At 39.8% G+C, this 26,186-nt stretch overlaps 1 protein-coding gene and 1 pseudogene across 2 annotated transcripts in view; both read right to left on the bottom strand.

The window, feature by feature from the left end:
* ESR2 (estrogen receptor 2) overlaps window positions 1-26,186 on the bottom strand; it is a 66,801-nt gene that overhangs the window by 24,304 nt on the left and 16,311 nt on the right. For both annotated transcript variants that reach the window (XM_030319276.1, XM_030319278.1), the window contains 3 exons: window positions 13,222-13,338; window positions 1,322-1,621; window positions 800-938 (listed from right to left, as the gene is read on the bottom strand). In XM_030319276.1, coding sequence (XP_030175136.1) covers window positions 800-938; window positions 1,322-1,621; window positions 13,222-13,338 — 556 coding nt within the window. The remainder of the gene's footprint in view (window positions 1-799; window positions 939-1,321; window positions 1,622-13,221; window positions 13,339-26,186) is intronic.
* On the bottom strand, window positions 13,575-13,697 carry LOC115517297 (annotated as a pseudogene).

Consider the following 26,186-nt stretch of genomic DNA (forward strand, 5'->3'; position numbering starts at 1 on the left):
TCCATTCATATAATGGCTCCTTCCACACTGTGCACTGAGTCAAATGTGACTGAATATTCTACATTAGAACTTTCTCAAAATAAGGAACGTGGAAATCCATTTCCATGGAGAGATTTTCAACCTGTGCTCAAATGTATTCCAAGAAAGCGTCCCACTTTTCCTACTAACATTTTTAGTGTTGTATATTCTGATTTTTCCTCCATGAACAGTTCACCTGAGTCAATTAAAAATTGGTTCCTTTTCTGCGCCATCTTTAAAAGAAAACAAGGCGCAATCGAGTGACGGCATTGGCGCTATCATTCCCCAATTTCCATTACTTTTCGTTTGGCTTTAATAACCATTCCTTCCACTGCTACTGTCAAAAATGCTATAGAGCATACAGTTACAGTCAAAGCACATTAAAATAAACTGCAGATCTGTAAGAATTTTATCACCTGTCCAGGAAGAGATAGGCATGGTCCCCACAAGTGGAAAGAACAGCAGGGCAACTTAAAATTATAAACTGAAAATGGAATTTTTAATGCTGAAAAATCTAAGTTGACCTGCACACTTACTAGCCACATATTCTGCAAGATACGGGCTCTTATAGTCTGACCTGTAAATGCCACCCCACTGCGGGTAAGGATAAGTCACAGGACACTGAATCCTAGTACCCATGCTCCCCTTCTTGGGCTCTTGACCTGGTGAGGGAGCTCATGACATTATCATCCTCTTGACTGACCTTCCAGGTGTGAGGTGTGAGGCAGCGCCCGGGACTCAGACAAGTCGGGAGAAGAAACGGGATACATTTTTCTCTCACCTGTCCAGAATGAGGTCTGGAGCAAAGATGAGCTTGCCGGGGTGGTCAATGGAGCGCCACATGAGCCCCACCATCAGCACCTCCATCCAGCAGCTCTCCAGGAGGCGCACTTGGTCATACAGGCTGAGCTCCACAAAGCCTGGGGAAAGCAAGAGGCCGTGAGAAACACCCACCCTCCTCCTCGGCTCCCAGCGTCTGTGAAAACAAAAGAGCAAGTTTTCACAAGCTACGAAAACACCCACGACACAGAGAAAACAACCAACGTTTTAAAGCTGCGGCTACACGCTGACCTAAGGAAGGAAACTCTGAACTCTGCGTGTGCAGCTCACAACGTCCGGCCTTGGACTCCTTCTACAGACTTAACACACGTCATCGAAGATTATAAAGGACAGTTACCTGGGCGCACAGCTCCCCCCACCCCCCAGACAGATGCCAGGGAAGAACAGAAAGCTGGAACAGATCGTTTTTAGTTATATATTTTCTGAAGTCCTCTGCACTGAGCTGAGATCCAGAAAGCCCTACCTGGGATTTTCTTGGCCCAACCGATCATGTGCACCAGCTCCTTGTCGGCCAGCTTGGTCAGGGACATCATCATGGAGGCCTCGGTGAAGGGGGTGCTGGGGCGGCTCACCAGCACGTTTGGCGGCTCCGCCTCCAGGAGCGTGAGCACCAGCTGCTCGGGGCTCAAGGCGCTCAGCAGCAGCTCCTTCACGCGGGTCACATGGCCCCCGGCTTTCTTGGCTTTGCTGGCGCAGCGCAGCTGCTCCTCGGAGCTCTTCTGCCTTCGCACGACACGGTAGCCACACCTTTCCCTCCGGGAGCCTAAACCGGAGAGACGATCACACAGTGCTTTCCCGTGGCTTCGCCAACCCGGCGTTCGAGGCGCCCGAGTCGCCGGGGCAAGAGTGAGGCCGTGACGCCGTGGTTAAGACCCGAGCCTGTCCCCACAGCGTGTCTTAGAACAGAAGCCTGACTTACTTCCTGGAACCTGTGGGGCGTGTACCAGAGATGGGTACATTTGTGACTATATTAGCAAGAGCAAAACGGGACGTTTCAGGGACAGTAGCCCAAATGAACGTAAGGTCTCCTATTTCAAGATTACCTATGGAGACGAAAACGATTTCTCTTTTAAAGAGTGTTGACGGGGCGCCTAGACGGTTCAGTGGGTTCGGCGTCTGACTTGATTTTAGCTCTGGTCATAATTTCCTGTTTCGTGGGATCGAGCCCTGCATTGGGCTCCACACTGACAGCACCAAGCCTGCTTGGAACTGACTCTCTCTCTCCCTCTCTCTCTCTCTCTCTCTCTCTCTGTGGTCTCTCTCTGCCCCTCCCTCGCTCATTCGTGTGCTCGCTCATCTCTGTCTCTCTCTCAAAATAAATAAAACTTAAAAAAAAAAAAAGGGTACTGACATAACCTCAGTTTTCAAACCACAGAATTAGGAGTTTTCTTCAGACAAAAGATAGGCAAAACTTAGGAACTGAATGAACACTGATGTTTCCAAACAGTTATCAAATAATACACTTTTATAATACATTCTGAAAATAGTCACATGTACTTGTGTGTGCTTACACATATACACATGCATTTTTATATATTTACACAAATATATTTCAAGTAATAAATTTTTTTAAATCCTGAAAAATATAGAAAAGCACAAATTTTGGCATAAATTCTTTCAGTTTTCTTTTAATGCTATTTACTTTTGCATATTTCATATACAAAATTTAGATCACAGTGTGCATATACTATTTAAACCTTTTTCTTTTTATTAGAAAGGCATCATTTTACAATTTAAAAACCTATATTGCATTCTGTTTTATGAATATAGCATTATTTATCTAAAGTGTCCCTTGATGGAAATCTAGGTTGGTTCTAATTTCTTTGCTAGTATTCATATTACAATGAAAATGAGTACCTGTATCCAATTAGTCCCTTAAAATAAATTCAAAGTCAAGTTGCTGAACCAAGGCATATACACATTTAAGATTATTGATAGATTACCCTCTAAAACTATTCTTTTATTTTTAAATAATCTCTACATGGGGCTTAAACTCACAACCCTGAGATCAAGAGTCACATGCTCTACAGACTGAGTCAGCCAGGGGCCCCCTCCAAAACTATTTTATTGTTTTATTTTTTAAATGTTTATTTATTTGGGGGGCACCTGGGTAGCTCAGTCAGTTAAGCGTCTGACTTCGGCTCAGGTCATGATCTCATGCTTCATGAGTTCAAGCCCCACATCAGGCTCTGTGCTGACAGCTCAGAGCCTAGAGCCTGTTTCGGATTCTGTGTCTCCCTCTCTCTCTGCCCCTCCTCTTCTCCTGCTTTGTCTCTCTCTGTCTCTCAAAAATAAATAGATGTTAAAAAAAAATTTTTTTTTAACGTTTATTTATTTTTGAGAGAGAGAAACAGAGTGTGAGTGGGGGAGGGGCAGAGAGAGAGGAAGACCCAGAATCTAAAGCAGGCTCCAGGCTCTGAGCTGTCAGTACAGAGCCTGACGCAGGGCTCGAACCCACAAACTGCGAGATCATGACCTGAGTCATAGTCGGACACTTAACCAACTGAACCATTCAGATGCCCCCTCCAAAACTATTTTAAAATTTATAATCCAAATGATTCTTTAAGGGGCTTTCTATCTCCTCATAACACCATTGGACATTACAAATAATTTCTAATCTTTGCTAATCTGACAAATGACTAACCAATCTCATTTCACTTTGTATTTTTTTAAATTGCTAGCAAGGTTGACTAATACATTTGCCATATTTTATATTTCTTTTACTTGTATATTGCCTATTTATTTCTTTTGTTCTTCCCCCCACCCCCAGTAACCTATGAAGTTTATTTAGTAACTATAGACAACTTTTCTTATATACCATATTTGCCTTGTTATACAGCTTTTCACTTTACTCATGGTATCTCTCGTCATAAGAAGCTTTAGTACACAGCCAAATCGGTCTTTTGTTTCACATCAAGATTATACCAATATTTTCTTATATCTTCTTTAAGCACTTTTGTGGTTCAAATCTATTTGGAAGTTTATGTATGTTTGTATCATGTCATATTATGTTCTTCAAACAGATGTATAATTTTCCCAGTAGCATTTATTGGATAAATTTTTCCCACAGATTTTTATAAAATGCCTTGTCATATTAAGAAATATGTATAAAAGTCTCTTTTTCTGGATTGTCTCCTCTATTTCATATATGTTTCACATATGTATATATATGTTTTTACTCCTCTGCTGGTCTCAATATATTTCAGTTACTGTAGGTTTATGGGTCAGAAACACAATGGGATAATGTGTTTAAGATGGTGGGGGAAGGGAGAAATCTTCAATTTAGAATTATATTCTCAGATAAACTATCATTCAAGAGTGAGGATAAATTAAAGCCATTTCAGGGGCGCCTGGGTGGCTCAGTCGGTTGAGCGGCCGACTTCGGCTCAGGTCATGATCTCGTGGTCCGTGAGTTCGATACCCGCATTGGGCTCTGTGCTGACAGCTCAGAGCCTGGAGCCTGTTTCAGATTCTGTGTCTCCCTCTCACTGACCCTCCCCCGTTCATGCTCTGTCTCTCTCTGTCTCAAAAATGAATAAACGTTAAAAAAAATTAAAAAAAAAATTAAAGCCATTTCAGTTAGTCAAAGGTTAAAAAGATATATCACTCATAGCCCCTTTGAAATAATTACTGTTTCTTTGGGATGGAGAAACATGAACCCAAGAAAAGCAATGAAATTCAAGGTGCAATGGTAAGAAACTAAATTGTTAAACATGAGAGGAAACCTAATAAACATAGAATGTATAAAATAATAACAATTAATTTTTGGAGGTACAGAAATAAGGTAGCACCAAATACTGGATAATAACAAATAAGATGAGAGAGGAATAATTTTGGCTAGACCTTTCTAAGATTGTTTATTTGGGAAGAGAAACATCAATTAGAGAGAGTGGCTTGAATTCTCATGAATGCATGCTAAAAATAGAACTGTCACTAAAAGAATTGAAACAGAATGTATGACTTCCAAACTAGAAGAGGAAAAATAAAACAGTAAAATGGTGTCAATTCCAAAAAGGAAAGAAAGAAAATATATGATGAATTTTTTTAAAGCATAAAATGATAGAAATGAATTCAAATATCATGATCACAATAAACATAAATAGACTAAATTCATCAATGGAGAGCAACTCTGAGATTATATTTTTTTTATCTAGACATAGACTGGTTGTAAGAGATATATCTAACACACAGAAAACTGAAAACAAAGGGATAAAAAAAGATAACAGGCAAAAATTAATGAAATAAATCAGTTACTCTATCAATATCAGACAATATAAACTGTAAGGCACAAATCATTATTAAAGCCTCATCAGTAGATTATAAAAGGAAGAAATAATTCTAAACTTAGATAATTCTTTTTTTTTTTTTTAATTTTTTTTTTTCAACGTTTATTTATTTTTGGGACAGAGAGAGACAGAGCATGAATGGGGGAGGGGCAGAGAGAGAGGGAGACACAGAATCGGAAGCAGGCTCCAGGCTCTGAGCCATCAGCCCAGAGCCTGACACGGGGCTCGAACTCATGGAGCGCGAGATCGTGACCTGGCTGAAGTCGGACGCTTAACCGACTGCGCCACCCAGGCGCCCCTAAACTTAGATAATTCTTATCTCATCAAAACGATAAAACACAACCTATAAATGTAACGCGAAAAAGCGACTGCAAGAAAAAGAGAAATTGACAAATACATTATTATAATGGATATTTTATTTTATTTTTTAAGGTTTTTTAGGTAGTCCTTACACCCAACGTGGGGCTCAAACCTACAACCCCAAGAGTCTCATGCTCCACCAACTGAGCCAGCCAAGCACCCCTATTTGGGTATTTTGATGTATCTTTCTCAGCAACTGACAGCGCAAACAATGAGGGAAAAGGCAGAATACAGAACATTTGGATTGTACAATTCACTTGAATAAAAATTATCACATACTAGTTCATGAATAAAATTTTAACTAAAATTGGTGTCATATAGATCATATTCTCTGATCACAAGAAATAACAAAAATACAATCCAGGCCCCTATAAAGTTTAGCACAAAAGAATTTCTAAAAATGCATTGGTTAGGAGCACTTGGGTGGCTCAGTGGGTTAAACGTCCGACTTCAACTCAGGTCATGACCTCGCAGTTTGTAGGTTCAAGCCCCGCATCGGGCTCTGTGCTGACAGGTTGGAGCCTGGAGCCTGGAGCCTGGAGCCTGCTTTGGATTCTGTGTCTCCCTTTCTCTGCCCTTCCCCTGCTCATGCTCTGTCTCTCTTTCTCTCTCTCGGAAATAAATAAACATTAAAAAAATTTTTGAAATCCATTGGTTAAAGACAAAAATACAAAGCGAAAATTAAGAAAGACATATTATAAGTCAGGATGTCATGAGCATGGGTACAACTTTCCCACACACACAAAAAAACTAAAATATCTGAAAAATGCCTAGTTTCTATATTCCTACCATTATGTTTGTTTACTAAATTCAGTTCTCCATATTTTAAAAAGAAATATTAGTTAAGAGGCATGAGTACATTTAAATTACTTGCTCCCAAGAAAAGTTATCCGAATTTCTTCTTATCCTTGGCTAATCAAACTAGAAGGAAGGCCTCTATCTATCTAGAGATAACCAAATCAAACTGTTTACTAAAAGAATTAAAAGCCTAAAATATAACTCATTGTGTTAGTACTCAGACATAAAGCAATAGGTATTATTTAAGATCAATTATACCCCTAGGGTAAAAAGGAACAACATGTTTGGTTTAAGAAAGCACCTACCTGTCTGATCACACATCTCCTTTTTGTAGAGTATATGAGGAAACAGGTTAACATACAAAGTGAAAGGTTTTGAATCACACACTCAAATTTATTTGATCAACTTTCACTGACAAAGCCCTATATACTGAGCTCTGTACAGAGTCCTGGGGATTCCAGATCAATAAAATAAAGTCTTCAACCAGGAACTCACTGTTTTCTACCAAGGATATTTCTAGTGTCACGGCTTTTACACTGGAATCTAGGCAGTCACTCAGTGTGCCTCTGAGGAAGCGTGATAAAGAACTCTACCAAACAGGAGTGCTCCATATTAGAAAGTGGTAATGGGGCGCCTGTGTGGCTCAGTCAGCTAAGCGCCCGACTCTTGATTTCAGCTCAGGTCATGATCTCATGGTTCATGAGATCGAGCCCTGCATCAGGCTCTGTGCTGACAGTGGGAAGCTTGCTTGGGATTTTCTCTCTATTCCCTCTCTCTCTGCCCCTCCCCCACTTATGCATGCGTGCTCTTTCTCAAAATAAATAAACGTAAAAAAAAATAGAAAGTGGTAAATAGCCCCAGTGAAAAGATGTTGATGACAATGGTGATGACAATGACAACAATGATAATAATGGTAAATGATCAAAATGACAGCTCACAGCTACTGGAAGCTTCTGTGTGTCAGATGTTGTACCATGTATATAGATTATTTCATTCTGAAAACTGCCCTAGAGGGCAGGGGCTATTAGCATCTCCAAGATACAGGGGAGGAGCCAGGCACAAGAAGGCTCAAATAACTTGCCCAGGGTAGAAAACTAGAAAATAGTGAAAGCAGTTGTCTGAATCGAGAGCTGGCAGTTTTACTACTTTGTCCCACATCCCTATCCAATCCCTGTCATGTGTATACACAGCAGATGAATAGAGAGATGGCACCTAAAGATACAGATTTATTCTCCCAACACAGGAATCTCTAGAGATCAAATGCATGGCCTTTTGGATTGTTTTCTGAGCTATTTACATTTCAGCGTATCCTTACAACAAAGCCTCATCCCTGAAGTAAGTCTGGGTGAGCATCTTCCCACCATTTAAACAACCATATTAAAACCTCAATAGAAAACCCAAGACTGGTGAAGAAAACGGTGGTAACAGAAAAGACAAAATTTCTGAATAAAAGGGAAATGGTGCAGGTGGAGTCCCTACTCCTCCAAGACTGGAAGGAAGGAAGAATATGGGTGGAGGGTTTATTGAGAGGACAGATAAGAAGAGTGCCGGAAAAGGAGGGAAGCATAGTTAAGAAAGTTCACTCCTAATGGTCCTTCTCTGTGGTCAGTAAAGGGCGATATATCCAGATGTTTGCACATCAACCCATCTCATCATGCAATCTCCAAAGATGATAAAATGTTTTCTCTTAGAGAGCCCTGCCCAATTTCTTTTTGGCCAAATTTAATGACCTTTTCTCTGGTTTTCCTTTCCACGAAAGATTTTTCTTTCCAATTTTATTGCAATATAATTGACATACAACACTGTGTAAGTTTAAGGTATGCAGCATAATGGTTTGGCTTATGTATATTGTGAAATGACCACCCCAGTGAGTTTAGTCAGCATCCATCATTTCATATAGATGCAATAAAGAGGGAAAGTTAAAAGAAAAAAAAGGAAAAAAGGAAAAAGATTTCTTTTTTCTTTCGGAACTCTTAGGACTTACTCTCTTAGTAACTTTCATATCTATCATACAGCAGTGTTAATGACAGCATGCTGTACATTATGTCAGAAAACTTATCTTGTAAATGGAAGTTTGTACCCTTGGTCACTTTTCTCTAATTCCCTCTCCCCCAACACCCTGCCTCTGGTAACCACAAATCCGATCTCTTTTCCTATGAGTTTGGGTTTTGTTTTTGTTTTTGTTTTTGTTTTAGATTCCAGTGTAAGTGAGATCAAACAGTATTTGTCTTTCTCTAACTTACTTCGCTTAGCATGTGCCCTCAAGATTCATCCAAGTTGTCACAAATGGCAGGATTTCTTTGTGGGCTTTTTTTTAATGGCTGGATGCTATTCCATTTTTATACACACACACACACACACACACACACACGCACACACACCAACTTCTTTATCCATTCATCTGGCAATGGACACTTAGGTTATTTCCATTCTTTGGCTATTATAAATAATGCTGCTATATGCTAACTTGGATATAAATTTTATAAATAAATAAACAAATAAGTAATGCTGCTGTGACATGGGGTTGCAGATCTCTTTTGAGTTGGTATCATGAAAGATTTTTTTTAAGTTTATTTATTTTGTGAGAGAGAGAAAGCGCAAGTTGAGGAGGAACAGAGAGAGAGGGGGAGAGAGAGAGACAGAGAGAGAGAATTCCAAGCGGGCTTCATAGTGCAGAGCCTGACACGGGGCTTGAACTCACAAACTGAGATCATGACCTGAGCCCAAGTTGAACGCTTAACCAACTGAGCCACCCAAGCGCCCCAGAAAAATGTTTTAAAGTACACCTCTGTACTCTGCCTTGCAAGACCGTATTGTATCAAAACTCCTCATAACTTATATGAGCTTTTCAAAGAGGGAGGGGAAAGGAAGGAAAACTAAAATTTAGTGCCAAACACTGTGCTAGGTCTTTATATTTTTTTTCATATGTATTCCTCACAAAACTCAGTGAAGCAGATATCTTCTTTTCAGAGATAAGAAAACCAAGGGCCAGAAACGTTAGGTTTGAGCATAGTCACAGATAGCAAGAAATAAGACAAAAAAGGAAATTCAACCTTCGGGAGTCCTGTCCTCTTGTTCTCCCACCGCATACACCGCCCCCTGCAGGTGGATTATCATGTGCTCCTGCCCTGGTCCCAAACCACCAGGGCTACACCTGTCCAACAGATCGTAGTAGAATAAAAGTGTTCTTATCCTGACTAAATTGTAAATAGCTTTTAAAAAAATACACACCTTAAAATGTTAACTTAAAATATGAAACACTTAATTTGTAATCTTTTGTCAGAGGACCAAATCTTTCTCCTTAAGCACATCTGCCAATTAAATCACAAGTAACTTTCCTACATAAACCATATCCACGATGCACAGCCTCTGAATTTTCAATTTCCACTTCTTTACAACGGAGCAAGAACTTAGGCACTCATAAAGCAATCCAAATTCAGAATTTTTCTAGGTTTATGATTCCCCCCCGCCACAATCTCATTCATACCTAACTCAATAGCTACTAGTCTTTTACAGTTGTTGTTGTTGTTGTTGTTGTTTTACTGTAAGTGCTACACCCAATGTGGGGCTTGAACTTACGACCCTGAGATCAAGAGTCACGTGCTCTACCATCTGAGCCAGCCTGGTGTCCCTCCTTTACAGTTGTACTCAAAGCTTTCACAGAAATGATATCTTTTCCTACTCATATTTCATGTTTGTATAAATTCTAATTAAATTACATAATTTGACAGTTACAATGAGTAGAAATAGGTTTTGGAAAAAGTCTACTGATTACTGATAAGGCTATAACTAAAGTGGTGGGAACAGAAATGCTTGAATGTTTTAAAGAGTAACTAGGGGCGCCTGGGTGGCGCAGTCGGTTAAGTGTCCGACTTCAGCCAGGTCACGATCTTGCGGTCCGTGAGTTCGAGCCCCGCGTCGGGCTCTGGGCTGATGGCTCAGAGCCTGGAGCCTGTTTCCGATTCTGTGTCTCCCTCTCTCTCTGCCCCTCCCCCGTTCATGCTCTGTCTCTCTGTCCCAAAAATAAATAAACGTTGAAAAAAAAAAAATTAAAGAGTAACCAATACACACGGGGAGCTCATGGGCATTGGCAGGGTGTTTTACAAAGAAAACAGGAAACATCAGTGATTATAAAGCCAGAGAAGTGTGATCAAATAAGAGGACTTCTGCTATACTATAATATAGCCAGATGAGGTGCCTTATCTGTTACATAAAGAAAAAGAAAAAGCAATCCCTATCAAAATAATATCAGCATTCCTCACAGAGCTAAAACAAACAATCGTTCAATTTGTATGGAGCCAGAAGAGACCCCAAATAGCCAAAGCAATCTTGAAAAAGAAAACTGAAGCTGGAGGCATCACACTCCCAGACTTCAGGATGTATTACAAAGCTGTAATCATCAAGACAGTGTGGTACTGGCACAAAAACAGACACTCAGATCAATGGAACAGAACAGAGAACCCAGAAATGGATCCACAAATGTACGACCAACTAATCTTTGACAAAGCAGGAAAGAATATCCAATGGAATAAAGACAGTTTCTTCAGCAAATGGTGCTGGGAAAACTGGACAGCGACATGCAGAAGAATGAACCTGGACCACTCTCTTATACCATACCCAAAAATAAATTCAAAATGGATGAAAGACCTCAATGTAAGACAGGAAGCCATCAAAATCCTAGGGGAGAAAGCAGGCAAAAACCTCTTTGACCTCAGCTGCAGCAACTTCTTACTCAACATATCTCCAGAGGCAAGGGAAACAAAAGCAAAAATGAACTATTGGGACCTCATCAAAATAAAAAGCTTCTGCACAGCAAAGGAAACAATCAGCAAAACTAAAAGGCAACAATGGAATGGAAGAAGATATTTGCAAAGGACATATCAGATAAAGGGTTAGTATCCAAAATCTATAAAGAACTTATCAAACTCAACACCCAAAAAACAAATAATCCAGTGAAGAAATGGGCAAAAGACATGAATAGACACTTCTCCAAAGAAGACATCCAGATGGCGAACAGACACATAAAATGCTCAACACCACTCATCATCAGGGAAATAGAAATCAAAACCACAATGAGATACCACCTCATACCTGTCAGAATAGCTAACATTAACAACTCAAGCAACAACAGATGTTGGCAAGGATGCAGAGAAAGAAGCTCTCTTTTGCACTGCTGGTGGGAATGCAAACTGGTACAGCCACTCTGGAAAACAGTATGGAGGTTCCTCAAAAAATTAAAAATAGCACTACCCTATAGCCCAGCAATTGCACTACTAGGCATTTATCCAAGGGATACAGGTGTGCTGTTTCGAAGGCACACATGCACCCCCATGTTTGTAGTACTGTTGGCAATAGCCAAAGTATGGAAAGAGCCCAAATGTCCATCGACAGATGAACAGATAAAGAAGATGTGGTATGTATATATATATATATATATATATGTGTGTGTGTGTGTGTGTGTGTGTGTACACACATAATGGAGTATTACTTGGCAATCAAAAAGAATGAAATCTTGCCATTTGCAACTATGTGGATGGAACTGAAGGGTATTATGCTGTGAAATTAGTCAGAGAAGGACAAATATCATATGACTTCACTCATATGAGGAATTTAAGATACTAAGCAGATGAACATAAGCGAAGGGAAGCAAAAAGAATATAAAAACAGGGAGGGGGACAAAACATAAGAGACTCTTAAACATAGAGAACAGAGGGTTACTGGAGGGGTTGTGGTAGGGGGGGATGGGCTAAGTGGGTAAGGGGCATTAAGGAATCTACTCCTGAAATCATTATTGCACACTATATGCTAACTAAATTGGAAGTGAATTAAACAATAAATTTATATACACACACACACACATATATATTTATACATGTATATATAAATGTGTATATATACATATTTATACATATATATGTATATATACACATTTATATATATGTAAAAGTCTATGTAAAAGATGAGAAATGATAAATATTGAAATTAAAGGTTCTATATCATAGCAAATACAAAAAAAGAGAGAATATTCAAAAGGCAGAGCTCCTAAGAGACTGTCAGGGTGAAAAGAGACTTTTGTTTTAAATTTTTTAAATAGAGAAATTACAACTAACCACAGGCAAAATACTGACTAGAGAATAACAGGAAAACTCGGGCAGAGCTGCTGTGAGTACATATACATGCAAGTGTGTACAGACAGGGAATCAAAAGTTAGCCAGGTGGAGAGAGCAGGAGGTACGCATTACTGTCAGATGTTACACTAATGTGCCCATTTTTCTTTCTTCTTCATGTACGAATACATGTATGTGTGCATACACACACATACGTATGTTTATACGCATATATGCATACATAGATATCATACAACAGAATCTAGGTTCTGTGTGCTTTCCATGGTTCTATCATGTTTCTGACACCTATATGTACCTTTTCTAGAAAGCTAATACAGGGCTAGGCATGAATCTTTCCCATAGCTCTCCAAGTAACCCACAAGATATTCTACTTTTCTGTCACAGCTTTGACTGTGGACATTTATCTGAACTTCATCCTTAGACTTTGCAAGGCCTCGGGCAGATGGTCATCCAGCCCATTTGAGCACTTTGGTTTCTAGAGCTCCCTAAATCCAGCAGCAGTCTACTGTGTTGTCAGACCACCTGAGCTGTAGAAAGTTCTTCCCTATATTGGTCCAAAATGTGCCTCCTGTGACTCGTTCCTGTTCACCTCAGCTCTGTCCTCTGCAGCTACAGGGAATACATCAATGCCCCCTCCAATGTGGCAGCGTACAAATACTTGATGATAATTACCAAGTCCTAACTCTCCTCCCATCCAGGCTACACGTCCCCAGTTCCCCCACCTGTCCTGTTTGAAAGAGCCATCGGCACGCCCCCCATACGATGAAATGAAACAGGAAGCGAACACTCACCACACTTCACCATCCCGACCTCATAGCACTTCCGAAGTCGGCAGGCCTGGCAGCTTTTGCGCCTGTTCTTATCTATCGTGCACTGATTTGTCGCTGGGCAAATATAATCGTTATGTCCTACAACGGAGGAGAAAACAAAACAAAACAAAAAAAGGCAGGCTATTGTTACAATATTTTGATTACATGTCTTCCTGGTCAACAACACTGATAATGCTACCCGGCTGAGAGGTAGGGGGCATCTTCTTAACGATAGGTATAGGTACAAAGGCCAAAGTTCAGCGTCATAAGCACCTTATTAGTGAGTATAGAAAATCCAGGAATATCTCCATATCCTACTCTTTGACCAATAGGCTATTCTCTGCATGTTCTTAGAATTCTCAAGAGATGCATTAGAAATATTCTCCTTTGGTTTCAATTAGCAATAATCATGCCTCGGATAAACCTCATTGGCTACAATTCTGCCACTGCGCAAAGCTGAAATATTCTCCTTTGGACAGGGAAAGTAAGACAGTCGTCTGAAATTGGTTCTGCAAATCACAGAACACCTCAAGGATAGTACTTGTGTATCAGGTCACCAAATTCAATTGCTTACATTCTTTTATACATATCCCTCTTTGGGATTTAACATGATTTTTTTTTTTTTTTTTTACTTTTTAAAATGTTTATTTATTTTTGAGACAGCGCGTGAGAGGGGGAGGGGCAGAGAGAGAGAGGGAGACACAGAATCCAAAGCAGGCTCCAGGTTCTGAGTTGTTCGCACAGAGCCGGACCCAGAGCTCAAACCCACAAGCTGTGAGATCATGACCTGAGCCAAAGTCAGCCGCTCAACCCACTGAGCCACCCAGGCGCCCCTTATGGGAATTCATAGTCAAATAAGAGAGCGAAACTAATCACTAAGGGGATAATGAAATTAGCAAACTGAAGAACCAAAAGAACTGCCACTTGAGGCTGGCTGTGGTTATTGTTCTCAGTTGCCACTGCCTCCCGCGGCCCTGTGACCCTACAGTGCACTAGAGCAGCCAAAGTGTGCTCGCCTACCAACTGACGTTGAGTGTGGCCATGAAACTTGCTTGAGCCAATAGTATGTAAGTAAATGGGATATTCCAACAGTCTGGCTTGGCCGCTGGAGCCAAGAAGAGGCCCTTTGAAAAAAAGGAAATGCCTCGGGTAGTTGCTGGTCCAAGGAGAATAAGGAAATGTGCAGACTGAACTCCACCCAGAGTTCAGAGCTGAGCCTTGTGAAACAGATGCACCCTACCCGACCCCTAGAGCAAAAAGACATTGTTCCACGATTGCACCAAATCGAATTTTATAATTCTCTCCCACTTTAGGTAGATTCCAGTAACACTTGTTCAACCAAACACAAATTGAAATTCAGTTGCCTGTGGCTTTACCACCATTTCCTGAGCCAGCCTGGGGTAGCAGCAACGGCAGAGACTACAGCTCTCGAAGAGATGCAAACGCCCTCTCAAGCGACCTTCATCCCGGCCACACACAGGAAGCCTGGCTCACCAACATTCTGACAACGTACTGATTCCCAGATACTTTATCAACATTTCATTGAATCCCATAACTTCCCTATAAAGAGCTATCATCCCCATTCTATAAAAGAAAAACATGTAACTTCAGTCGAATCATCTTAAGGTTATGGTTTTAGTATTCTGTGATGTGTAATAAATTTCTACAAACTTACACAGTTAAAACCAAACCCACTTATCTCGTTTCCACGAGTCAAGAATCCAGGCACAGCTTACTCTAGTCAGGGTTTCAAAAGGCTGCAATCAAGGTGTTGGCTGGGCTATGGTTTCATATGAAGCTCAGCATCCCCTTCCAAGCTCATATAAGGTGTTTGCAGAATCAGCCATTTGCAGCTGTGGGGCTGAAGTTCTCATTTTTTTGCTGGCTGTCAGCAGGATGCTGTTGCCAACTCATAGAGGAACCAGTTCCCTGTCCAAAAGCAGTTCACAGCACGATGTCTGCTTTCTTCCAGGCCGGGGGGGGGCACATCTCTGACTTCCCATGTGCCTCTCCACTCCAGTATGATGGAGTCTTACATAATTATAGCATAATCACGAGACTCCCCCATCACCACTTGCCATATCAGGTAACCTAACCAAGGAAGCAACTCTCATATTTACAGGTTCCACACACACGCAAGAGTTGGAGGCAATATGAGGTATGGTATAAATCTTTTTTAAAGGAACAGATAATTATTTGTTATTGCTTTTATGATCACTTAAAACATTCAAAAATAAATTATATGCTAAAAGCCAAGATACATTCCCAATTAGAAATTTTCAATTGTCTGCTAAAACATAATCTTCTATGGCTAGAAGGTAAATGTAACCACACAGTACTTTCTATAGAGGTATCAATCTTTTAAGGACCTAAAAACTCAAAGAATAACACATGATGTTATCCTTTTTGGATTTATAGAGGTTTATAACAGTAAGCATTTAAGGGACAATGAAAGGTTCACTTTTTTACCTCATTTTAAAAGACCATTTTACTTAAAAACAATGAGAAAGCATAGTAATATGAACACACTAAATAAAAATAGCCTTGGGGCGCCTGGATGGCTCAGTCGGTTAAACGTCCGACTTCGGCTCAGGTCACGATCTTGCGGTCCGTGAGTTCAAGCCCCGCGTCGGGCTCTGGGCTGATGGCTCAGAGCCTGGTGCCTGCTTCCGATTCTGTGTCTCCCTCTCTCGCTGCCCCTCCCCCGTTCATGCTCTGTCTCTCTCTGTCTCAAAAATAAATAAAACGTTCAAAAAAAAAATAGCCTAGAAAATGTCTTATACAAGAAGGCCAGGGTAATTGAATTCACTTCTGGCAAAAAAGGGAAAAAAAAGTCCTTAAACTATACGAACTACCTCATGTATTAAAATGGTTTTCTCAGGGCGCCTGGATGGCTCAGTTGGTTGAGCGTCCAACTCTTGATTTCAGCTCAGGTCATGATCTCACGGTCGTGACATTGAGCCCTGCATCAGACTCCGTGCTGAGTGTGGAGCCTGCTTAAGATTCTCTCTCTCCCTTTCCCTCTAACCGTCTCCCCCACTCACATTCTCTCTCCCTCTCCAACAAAATTAAATAAAATGGTTTTCTTGTTTCATGCAACAACCTGAGAGGCATGCTATTCCATACTAACAGAACTGACAGAAAAGTTCAAAGCAGAATAGGTAGCTAATTCTTAAAGATATAAAGCTTTATAGCAAAATGTGCTTTTTATAATCTGTATACAGATAAAAGGTTATATGTATACTCTACAAAATTATTGAGTCTGAATACCTGTCATCATTCATATCCATAGCACAGAGGGGAGAGACAGCACTGGACTGAGATCAGAAGATCTGAGTTTAAGCTCAGTTCAGCTTCCCGATTTTGTCATTTCAACGATAGAGCAATGTTTATCATCCGCACTCTCCCTGGCACGCTTATCCCTCAACAGCAGGAATCAACCTTGTGTTTTGTTCCCTCAGGACATCCTTTGTGGCTTCAAGGCCAAATGAATCCCAAGTAATGGAATATGTGCTTCCAAGATAAGGAATCTGCTGTATAACCTACCAGCTGTCAGAGCTTCCCATTGAAAGCTCAGACTCCAAAGTTGTAAGAAACAAAGAATTAAAGATCTTTGAGCAGCACTCAAAAAGATTTTAACTTTCAAAAGACAATGATAAAAGGTTCATATGAATACCAAAATGAAAGTGAATAGAATAGTATTACTATTATATATGGACATAAAAGAAATAGCCCAAAAGAATGAAATTTACAGAAATACCTCTGAGAAATGTATTATATATATGTGTGTGTAACAAAACTGTATACGAGATATAAAAGACCTAGACAAATGGAGACATATTCTTGATGTGAAGACTATGAAAAAGATTTATTCCATAATAATTCTTAGGTTTAACAAAGTCTCCACTTTTCTTAACATTATGGATGGGAGGACACTTAATAAAATTATTTTAGTATTCCTATGTATGAATAAACCAAGGAAAATAGCCAGAATACTTTTAAAACAGGAGATATTTATACTGGCTTGTATTAAAATGCATTATAAAATTATACTAAAAAAAAGAAAACTATAATAGTTAAAATGTGGTGGTACTTCTATAAGAATGAAGCACTAGACAATAGAACAGAATAAAACATTAGTATATAAAAGACCTTAATAGGTCATATAGAGAGAGAAAAAAAATCAATGAACACATGAAAAGATGCTCAAAATCATTACTAATCAGGGAAACACAAATTAAAACCACAATGAGACACAACTGTATACCCAATAGCTGACAATATCAAGTTTTTACAAGGATGTAGACCAATTGGAAGTCTCATAGTCTGTTGTTGAGAATACAAAATGTTTCAACCACTTTGGAAAGCAGTTTGTTAGGTTCTTATAAAATTAAACATACACTCATCATACAAGCAGCAATTCTACTCCTAGGTATTTACCCAAGAGAAACAAAAACTTAGGTCTAGAGAAAGGAAGATGCATGAATATTCACTGAAGTTTCATTCAAAATAGCCTAATACTGGAAACAACCCAGATGAATACATAACCTGTGGTACACCTTAATACTGGAATAATCCCCAGTAACAAAGAGGAATGAACTACTGTACATGAAACACAGATAAATCCTAAAAGCATCATGATAAATGAAAGAAATGATACACAGATGATTATACACTTTACGATTCAATTATAGGGCATTCTAGCAAAAGGCAAAACTATAGGGACAGAAAATAGATCGATGGTTACAGGGCCTTGGGAGGTTGGGGGACAATTGGCCACAATGGGCCTAAGGGAACTTTTTGGGCTGATGGCAACATTCCATATCTTAATTATGGTGGTGGTTAAATGACCACATGCATTTTCAAAATTCATAAAACTATACAAATAAAATAGGGGAATTTTATTATATGTAAATTGTATCTCAAATTCAACTAAAAAAATAACCTCCCATATTTAAAAAAATCAATGAAAATAAAGTTATTTAATAAAACAATGTGAAGAAAATTGACTAAGATAAATACATTTAATTTTTTTCCTTTTTTTAGCTTTATTTTATTGAAGTATAATTAACATACAATGCTATATTAGTTTCAGGTGTATAACTTTTTTTTTTTTTTTCCAACCAGAAGATTGGTTTATTTGGGAATAAAAGAGGATTAGAATCCAGAACAAACAAGCTGTGGTAAGACCACAGGCATGGCTGGGAAACAAAAGTTCAAGTGTATAACATTTTGATTCAACAATTCTATACATTACTCAGTGCCCGCCATGTAAGTGTAGTCACCATCTGTCACCTTACAACATTATTACAGTGTTATTAATTATATTCCCTATGCTATATTTTTCACCTGTGACTACTTTATTTTAAAATGATCTTTTTTTTTACGTTTCTTTATTTTGAGAGAGAGAGAAAGAGAGAGCATGAGCAGGGGAGGGGCAGAGAGAGAGGAGAGAGAGAGGATCCCAAGCAGGCTCCACACTGCCAGCACAGAGCCTGACATGGGGCTCAAACTCATGAACCATGAGATCAAGAGTCGGATGCTTAACTGAGTCACCCAGGCGCCCCATCTGTGACTATTTTATAACTGGAAGTTTGTACCTCTTAATTCCCTTTATTTCACCCATCCCCCACTACACCCCCTTCTGGTAACCACCAGTTTGTTCTCTGTATTTGAAAGTCTGGTTTTTTGTTTCTTTGCTCATTTGTTTTATTTTTAGATTCTACATGTAAGTGAAATCACATGGTATTTGCCTTTCTATGTCTGACTTACTTCATTTAGCATTATACCTTCTAGATCCATTCATGTTGTCACAAATAGCAAGATCTCATCCTTTTTAATGGCTGAGTAATCTCTCTCTCTCTCTCTCTCTCTCTCTCTCTCTCACTGTGTGTGTGTGTGTGTGTGTGTGTGTGTGTGTGTGTAACTTCTTCATCCATTCATCTATTGATGGACATCTAGATTGCTACCATATCTTGGCTATTGTAAGTAATGCTGCAATAAACACAGGGTGCATTATCCCTTTTTGAATTACAGTTTTAGTTTTCTTTGGTTAAATATCCAATAGTGGAATTATTAGATCTTTTGGTAATTCTATTTTTAATGTATTGAGGAACCTCCATATTGTTTTCCACAATGGCTGCACCAATTTATATTCTCACCAACAGTACATGATGGTTCCCCTTTCTCTACACTTATTTCTTGTGTGTGTGTGTGTTTTAATTTTAGCCATTCTGACTGACTTATTTCAGCCATATCTGATTGTGGTTTTGATTTGTATTTCCCTGATGATTAGTGCTGCTGAATATCTTTTCATGTGTGTATTGACCATTTGTATGTCTTCTTTGGAAACATTTCTATTTAAGTTCTCTGCCCATTTTTCAATTGGATTACTATTATTTTTGTGTTGAGTTGTAGAAGTTCTATATATGTTTTGGATATTAATCACTTATTGGATATATCATTGCAAATACCTTCTCCCATTCAGCAGACTGACTTTTTCTTTTGTTGATGGTTTCCTTTACTGTGCACAGGCTTATTATTTGGGTCTAGTCCCAATAGTTTATTTTTGCTTTTGTTTCCCTTGCCTCAGGAGACATATCTAGAAAAACGTTGCTAAGGCTGATGTCAGATTACTGCCTATGTTTTCTTCGAGGAGTTTTATGGCTTTCTGTCTCGCACACATTAGGTCTTTAATCCATTTTGAGTTTATTTTTGTATGTGGTGTAAGCAAGTGGTCCAGTTTCATTCTGTTGCATGCAGCTGTCCAGTTGTCCCAGCACCATTTATTGAGGAGAATGTTCTCTCCCCATTGTACATTGTTGTCTCTTTTGTCAAGGATTCATTGATCTTATAATCATGGGTTTATTTCGGGGTTCTCTATTCTGTTCCATTAACCTGTGTGTCTGTTTTTGTGCCAGTACCACACTGTTTTGATTACTATAGGTAAGTAGTATGTATTTTGAAATCGGACATTGTGATACCTCCAGCTTTGGTCTCCTTTCTCAAGATTGCTTTTGTTAGGGGCGCCTGGGTGGCGCAGTCGGTTAAGCGTCCGACTTCAGCCAGGTCACGATCTCGCGGTCCGTGACTTCGAGCCCCGCGTCAGGCTCTGGCCTGATGGCTCAGAGCCTGGAGCCTGTTTCCGATTCTGTGTCTCCCTCTCTCTCTGCCCCTCCCCCGTTCATGCTCTGTCTCTCGCTGTCCCAAAAATAAATAAACGTTGAAAAAAAAATTTTTTTTAAAAAGATTGCTTTTGTTATTCAGGATCTTTCATACAAATTTCAGTGTTATTTGTTCTAGTTCTGTGAAAAATGCTGTTGGTATTTTGATAGGGAATCGATTGATTACTTTGGTTAGTATGGACACTTTAACAATATTTGTTCTTCCAGTCCATTGGCATGGAATCTCTTTACATTTGTTCATGTCATCTTCAATTTCTTTCATCAGTGTTTTATAGTTTTCAGAGTACAGGTCTTTCACCTTCTTGGTTAAGTTTATTCCTAGGTATTTTACTATTTTGGGTGCAGTTGTAAATGGAATGGTTTTCTTAATTTCTCTTTCTGCTATTTAGTAGTGTATAGAAAAACAACACATTTCTGTATATTATTTTTGTGTCCCCAACTTTACTGAATTTATTTTATTTATCAGTTCTAATGGTTTTTGGTGGAGACTTTTGGGTTTTCTATGTATAATATCATGTCGTCTGCAAGTAGTGAAAGTTTTATTTTTTCCTTACCAATTTGGATGCTTTTTATTATTTTCTTGTGTGATTGCTTTAGCAAGGACTTCCAGTACTACATTGAATAAAAATGGGAAGAGTGGACATCCTTGTCTTGTTCCTGATCTTAGAAGAAAAGCTCTCAGTTTTTCACCACCAAGCATGATGTTAACTGTGGGTTTTTCAAATATGGTCTTTATTACGATGAAATATGCTCTAAACCTCCTTTGTTGAAAGTGTTTATCATGAATAATGATAATATGATAAATACATTTCATTCTTATTCAATATACAAAAAGAATTGAGTATCCATTCTTGGTTGCTGCAACACATTTTATATTAGGGGATGTGAAAAATGTGGAGTCCAAAAAAAATGATCATTTATACGTTAAGCAATTGTAAGGGCACAGAGCACTACCTCTTTCCCTTCTGCACACTTGGAATGTGACATTTCTGTCACCTTTCCCAATAGTTCCTTGACCCATGTGGTAGGAAGGAATGATATATGGAAAGCAGAAGAAACTCCCTTATCATTGTAATCAGCCATAGTCTAAGGGTTCAAAGATATTTCAGGTAGAGATTTTTTTTCCCAACAGCAAATAAAAAGGATCTTTTTCAAAGGATATAGTTAGTTGTATCAGGTCAAGATTTCCTTAAGGAATGACATTCTGGAATCTCAACAAGATAGAGAATTGTCATCATATCAAGAATTCAGTTCTGAATTTTAGATATCTGAATTGTTTTTACTATATAATAGGGAAGTGGACCTGGCCTTATAATCTACTACTGCAATTATCATAAATAAAAATATCTAAGCACTAAATATATTAAATACAGAATGAAAAGCTTGGTGTATAAAAGCAATTATAAATAAGCAAACAGTACAATTTATGTTTTGATAATTCGATGACATATGCTTTCTTTATCTGTGATGCTTTCTTCTTTTAATGAGAAAATTAAGTTTGGAAATGGCAGAGGGCCCTCATCCACCCAACTATGAAGATTTTTTTTTTTAATTTTTTTTTAATGTTTATTTATTTTTGAGACAGAGAGAGACAGAGCATGAACGGGGGAGGGTCAGAGAGAGGGAGACACAGAATCTGAAACAGGCTCCAGGCTCTGAGCTGTCAGCACAGAGCCCGACGTGGGGCTCGAACTCACGAACCACGAGATCATGACCTGAGCCGAAGTCGGCCGCTTAACGGACTGAGCCACCCAGGTGCCCCCACCCAACTATGAAGATTTTAAAGGAAGTAGATTTAAATGAGATTAGGATTAGAAGAAAAATACAAAGAAAAGGTAAAGGATGTTGATATCTCAATGTAGAAGAGATAGGAAACAACTAGAATATCCTAAATTTGCATGATGTTTTTTATACATGACCAAATATTTTCACATAACTAACTCCATTTCATTTTTAGAATAACTTTGTAAGTATCTCCATTTCACAGAGGAGGAAACAGACTAGAAGGTAAAGTCATAGAGCTACTAAATGGAGGAGTCAGGACAAATAGGTGGCCATCTATACAGCAGGATGAATTTCAGGGGATCTGCAGGAAGGTAACTCTTTACTACTAAATTCTACCCTTCACCCCCTCTAGATTTGATCAGGAGCCATCCTACCATCATGACTTTTACACATGCCAAATGTTAAACATAAGTCAAAGGAAGAAACAATCTTTGCAATTCCTAATAAGCACATTTTTTCCAAGCTTTTTCTTCACAAGGGTTATAACTAGGGATTTCTGGGGTAGATGGTGGAATAGGAGGATCCTAAGCTCACCTTGTCCCAAGGATACAACTAGATAACACCCACATCAGTGTTAATAATACAGAAAATGACCCAAAGACTGTCAGAACAGACTCTCCACAGATAAATGTAGAGAAAAGGCCACAATGAAGAGGGTAGGAAGGGTGGAACGGTAGTCAGGAGCTAAACAGACCTGTGGGACTGTCCACAGCAGGGGAAGGACCCACTGGCTGGGAGTGGGGAGAAGAACAGACTATCATACCAGGCACCCCAAGTATGGGGAATGCACACAGGTAAGACAAATCCCCATTAACATTTGGCTTTGAAAACCAGAGGGGGGTAATTTCATGAGTTCTTACAATCAGGGGGGCTTAACAGGTGGAACTTTAAAAATCAGCGCACTTGACTCTGAGAGAGCTGGGAAGGCAACAGGAAATGGAGACCCTGCTCTTAAAGAGACAGCACAACAAACAGCCCCATGGAGGTACAGCATAGAAGCAGCTATTTGAAAAATGCCTGGGGTATATGAAAGGGAGATTGTTTACTAATCTCAGAGTGTGTGCTAGAGTGGCAGGAATCATTGGGAGATTGTTCCAGGAACAAAGGAGCTGGTGGGTGCCATTCCCCTCCCCCACACCCCAGCCTAGACACACAGACACCTGCAAAAACCAGCACAGTCCCAATACCCTCTATATAACTTGCTAACAGCAGGCCTGCCATGGTCCATGTTCTCCTGCAGACTTGCCCTCTCTAATACGCCCTTGGCCAGAGCCCATCCAAAGAGGTGTCACAAGCCTGACAGCGTACGAGCAGCCCTGAGAGGGTTCAGCACCATTCCAAAGTGACTCCTGACCTGAGGAGAGGGAAAGATCACCACACCAGTCCAATTGTGGCCCCAGCAGTGGGTTGGAGGCAGACATCTGGTCTTAACTCCTGGCCCCACCCACCAACAAAAGCTTCTCAAAGGACAACTCATGAAAAGTGCCCTGTAGTTCAGTGCTACCACATCTCTGGCAAATGCCTGGTCTGACTCAATTCAAGCCAAGGTGGCCCCAGATTGGCTCACTAACAACAAAGGGACCCAACTCAGCCCACAATAGGCAAAGAGAGCCATTGCAGACAACAGGACTGCCAAAGCACCTTGGCCACTATATAGTGGGTGCACACAACACACAGAGGTGACATCCTTGAAGACCCAGGTGTGGTGAACAGAAGACATTGCACCACAGGGCACTACAGGACCTCTTCTTCATAAAGCCACTACTTTCAAGAGCAGGAGACGTAGACTTTCCTGACACATAGAAATAGACACAGAGAGTTAGACAAAATGAGGAGACAGAGGAATAAGGTCTCAAATGAAAGAAGAGGACAAAATCATAGCAAGAGACCTAAATAAAACAGAGATAAGTAACATGCCTGATAGAGAATTTAAAGTAATGGTCATAAAGATACTCACTGGACTGGAGAAAAGAGTAGAGGACCTCAGTAAAACTCTTATCAAAGAAATAGAAAACATAAAAAAGAGCCAATCAGAGATGAAAAATTCAATAGCTGAAATTAAAAATACACTAGAGGCTGGGACACCTGGGTGACTCAGTCTATTAGGCATCCAACTTCGGCTCAGGTCATGATCTCACAGTTCATAAGTTCAAGCCCCATGTGGGCTCTGTGCTGACAGCTCAGAGCCTGAAGCCTGCTTTGGTTTCTGTCTCCCTCTCTCTCTCTGCTTCTCTCTCTTTCTCAAAAATAAATAAACATTAAAAACTTAAAACACACACACACACACACACACACATACTAGAGGGAATAAATAGCAGACTAGAGGAAGCAGAAGAATGGATCAGCAACCTGAAGGACAGAGTAATGGGGAGGAATCAAGCTGAATAGGAGAGAGAAAAAAATAAAGAATGAAACTAGATTTAGTGAACTGAACAACACCATCAAGCATAATAACATTTGAATTATAGGGAATCCCAGAAGGAAGAGAGAGAAAAGGAGACAGAAATTTTGTTTGAAGAAATAATAGCTGAAAACTTCCTGCATCTGGAGAAGGAAATAGAAATCCAGATCTAGGAGGCCCACACAGACCCCAACAAAATCAACCCAAGGAGGGCCACACCAAGACACATAATAATTAAAATGGCAAAAAGTAGTGATAAAGAGAGAATTTTAAAAGTAGCAAGAGAAAACAGTTACATAAAAGAGAAACCCCCATAAGGCTGTTAACTGATTTTTCAGCAGAAACTCTGCATGATATACTCAAAGTGCTGAAAGAAAAAAAAAAAAAACCCTGCAACCAAGAAGACTCTATCCAGCAAGGCTGTCATTCAGAATAGAAAGGGAGAAAAAGTGAGGCACCTGGGTGGCCCAGTCGGTTAAGCAGCTGACTTTTGATCTCGGCTCAGGTCATGATCTCATGGTTTGTGAGTTCGAGTCCTGCATCAGGCTCTGCACTGACAGTACTGAGCCGGCCTGGGACTCTCTCTCTCTCTCTCCCTCTCTCTCTGCCCCTCCCCTACTCTCTCTCTCGACATCTCTCTCTCTCTCTCTCTCTCAAAAAAAAAAATAATAATAATAAAATAAACTTAGAGATTCCCAAACACAAAAGTTAAAGGAATTCATGACTACTAAAGCAGCCCTATGAGAAATGTTGAAGGGGACTCTTTGAGTGGAAAAGAAAGACCATAAGCAGAAGAAAAGTGGGAAGCACAAAAGCAGTAAAATTAAATATATCTATAAAAACCAGTCAAGGAATTCACAAAATAAAAGGATATAAAGTATGACACAGTAGATTTAAAACACAGCAGGGGAGGGGAGTGGAGGGAGGAGTAAAGAATGGGTTCAAACTTAAGAGACCATCAACTTAAGGGGCACCTGGGTGGCTCAGTCGGTTAAGCTGAGTCCGACTTTCAGCTCAGGTCATGATCTCACAGTTTGAGAGACCAAGCTCCGCATCGGGCTCTGTGCTGACAGCTCAGAGCCTGGAGCCTGCTTCCGATTCTGGGTCTCCCTCTCTCTCTGCCCCTCCCCCACTCATGCCCTGTCTCTCTGTCTCTCAAGAATAAATAAAACATTTTAAAAAACATTAAAAAAAAAGAGAGACCATCAACTTAACATAAAGTACCATATGCATAAGATGTTACATACAAACCTAATGGTAACCACAGATCAAAAACCAGTAACAGATACATAAGAGTTGTAACTAGGCCTCTCTTCCCAAGAAAATGGTGATGGGTGATGGGTGATGGTGGGAAGAGATCTGTTCAAGTTCTGGGGCTCTGGGGTAGAGATCCAGAATTAAAGATAAGGGGCTCTATGCTTGAAACAACCTACTCCACCATTCGCCCCATCCCCCAACACACACGAGCCTCTCAACTGCTTTACTTTGTGTACCAAACAGGCCAATGGTGAAACTTCTGCCAGGTCATCTGCAGAGTTCTTTGAAAGCAAAAGCGGAAAACTACAGAAGCAGCTAAC

The sequence above is a fragment of the Lynx canadensis genome, chromosome B3 (genome assembly GCF_007474595.2).
Source record: "Lynx canadensis isolate LIC74 chromosome B3, mLynCan4.pri.v2, whole genome shotgun sequence".
Taxonomy (NCBI): Eukaryota; Metazoa; Chordata; class Mammalia; order Carnivora; family Felidae; genus Lynx; species Lynx canadensis.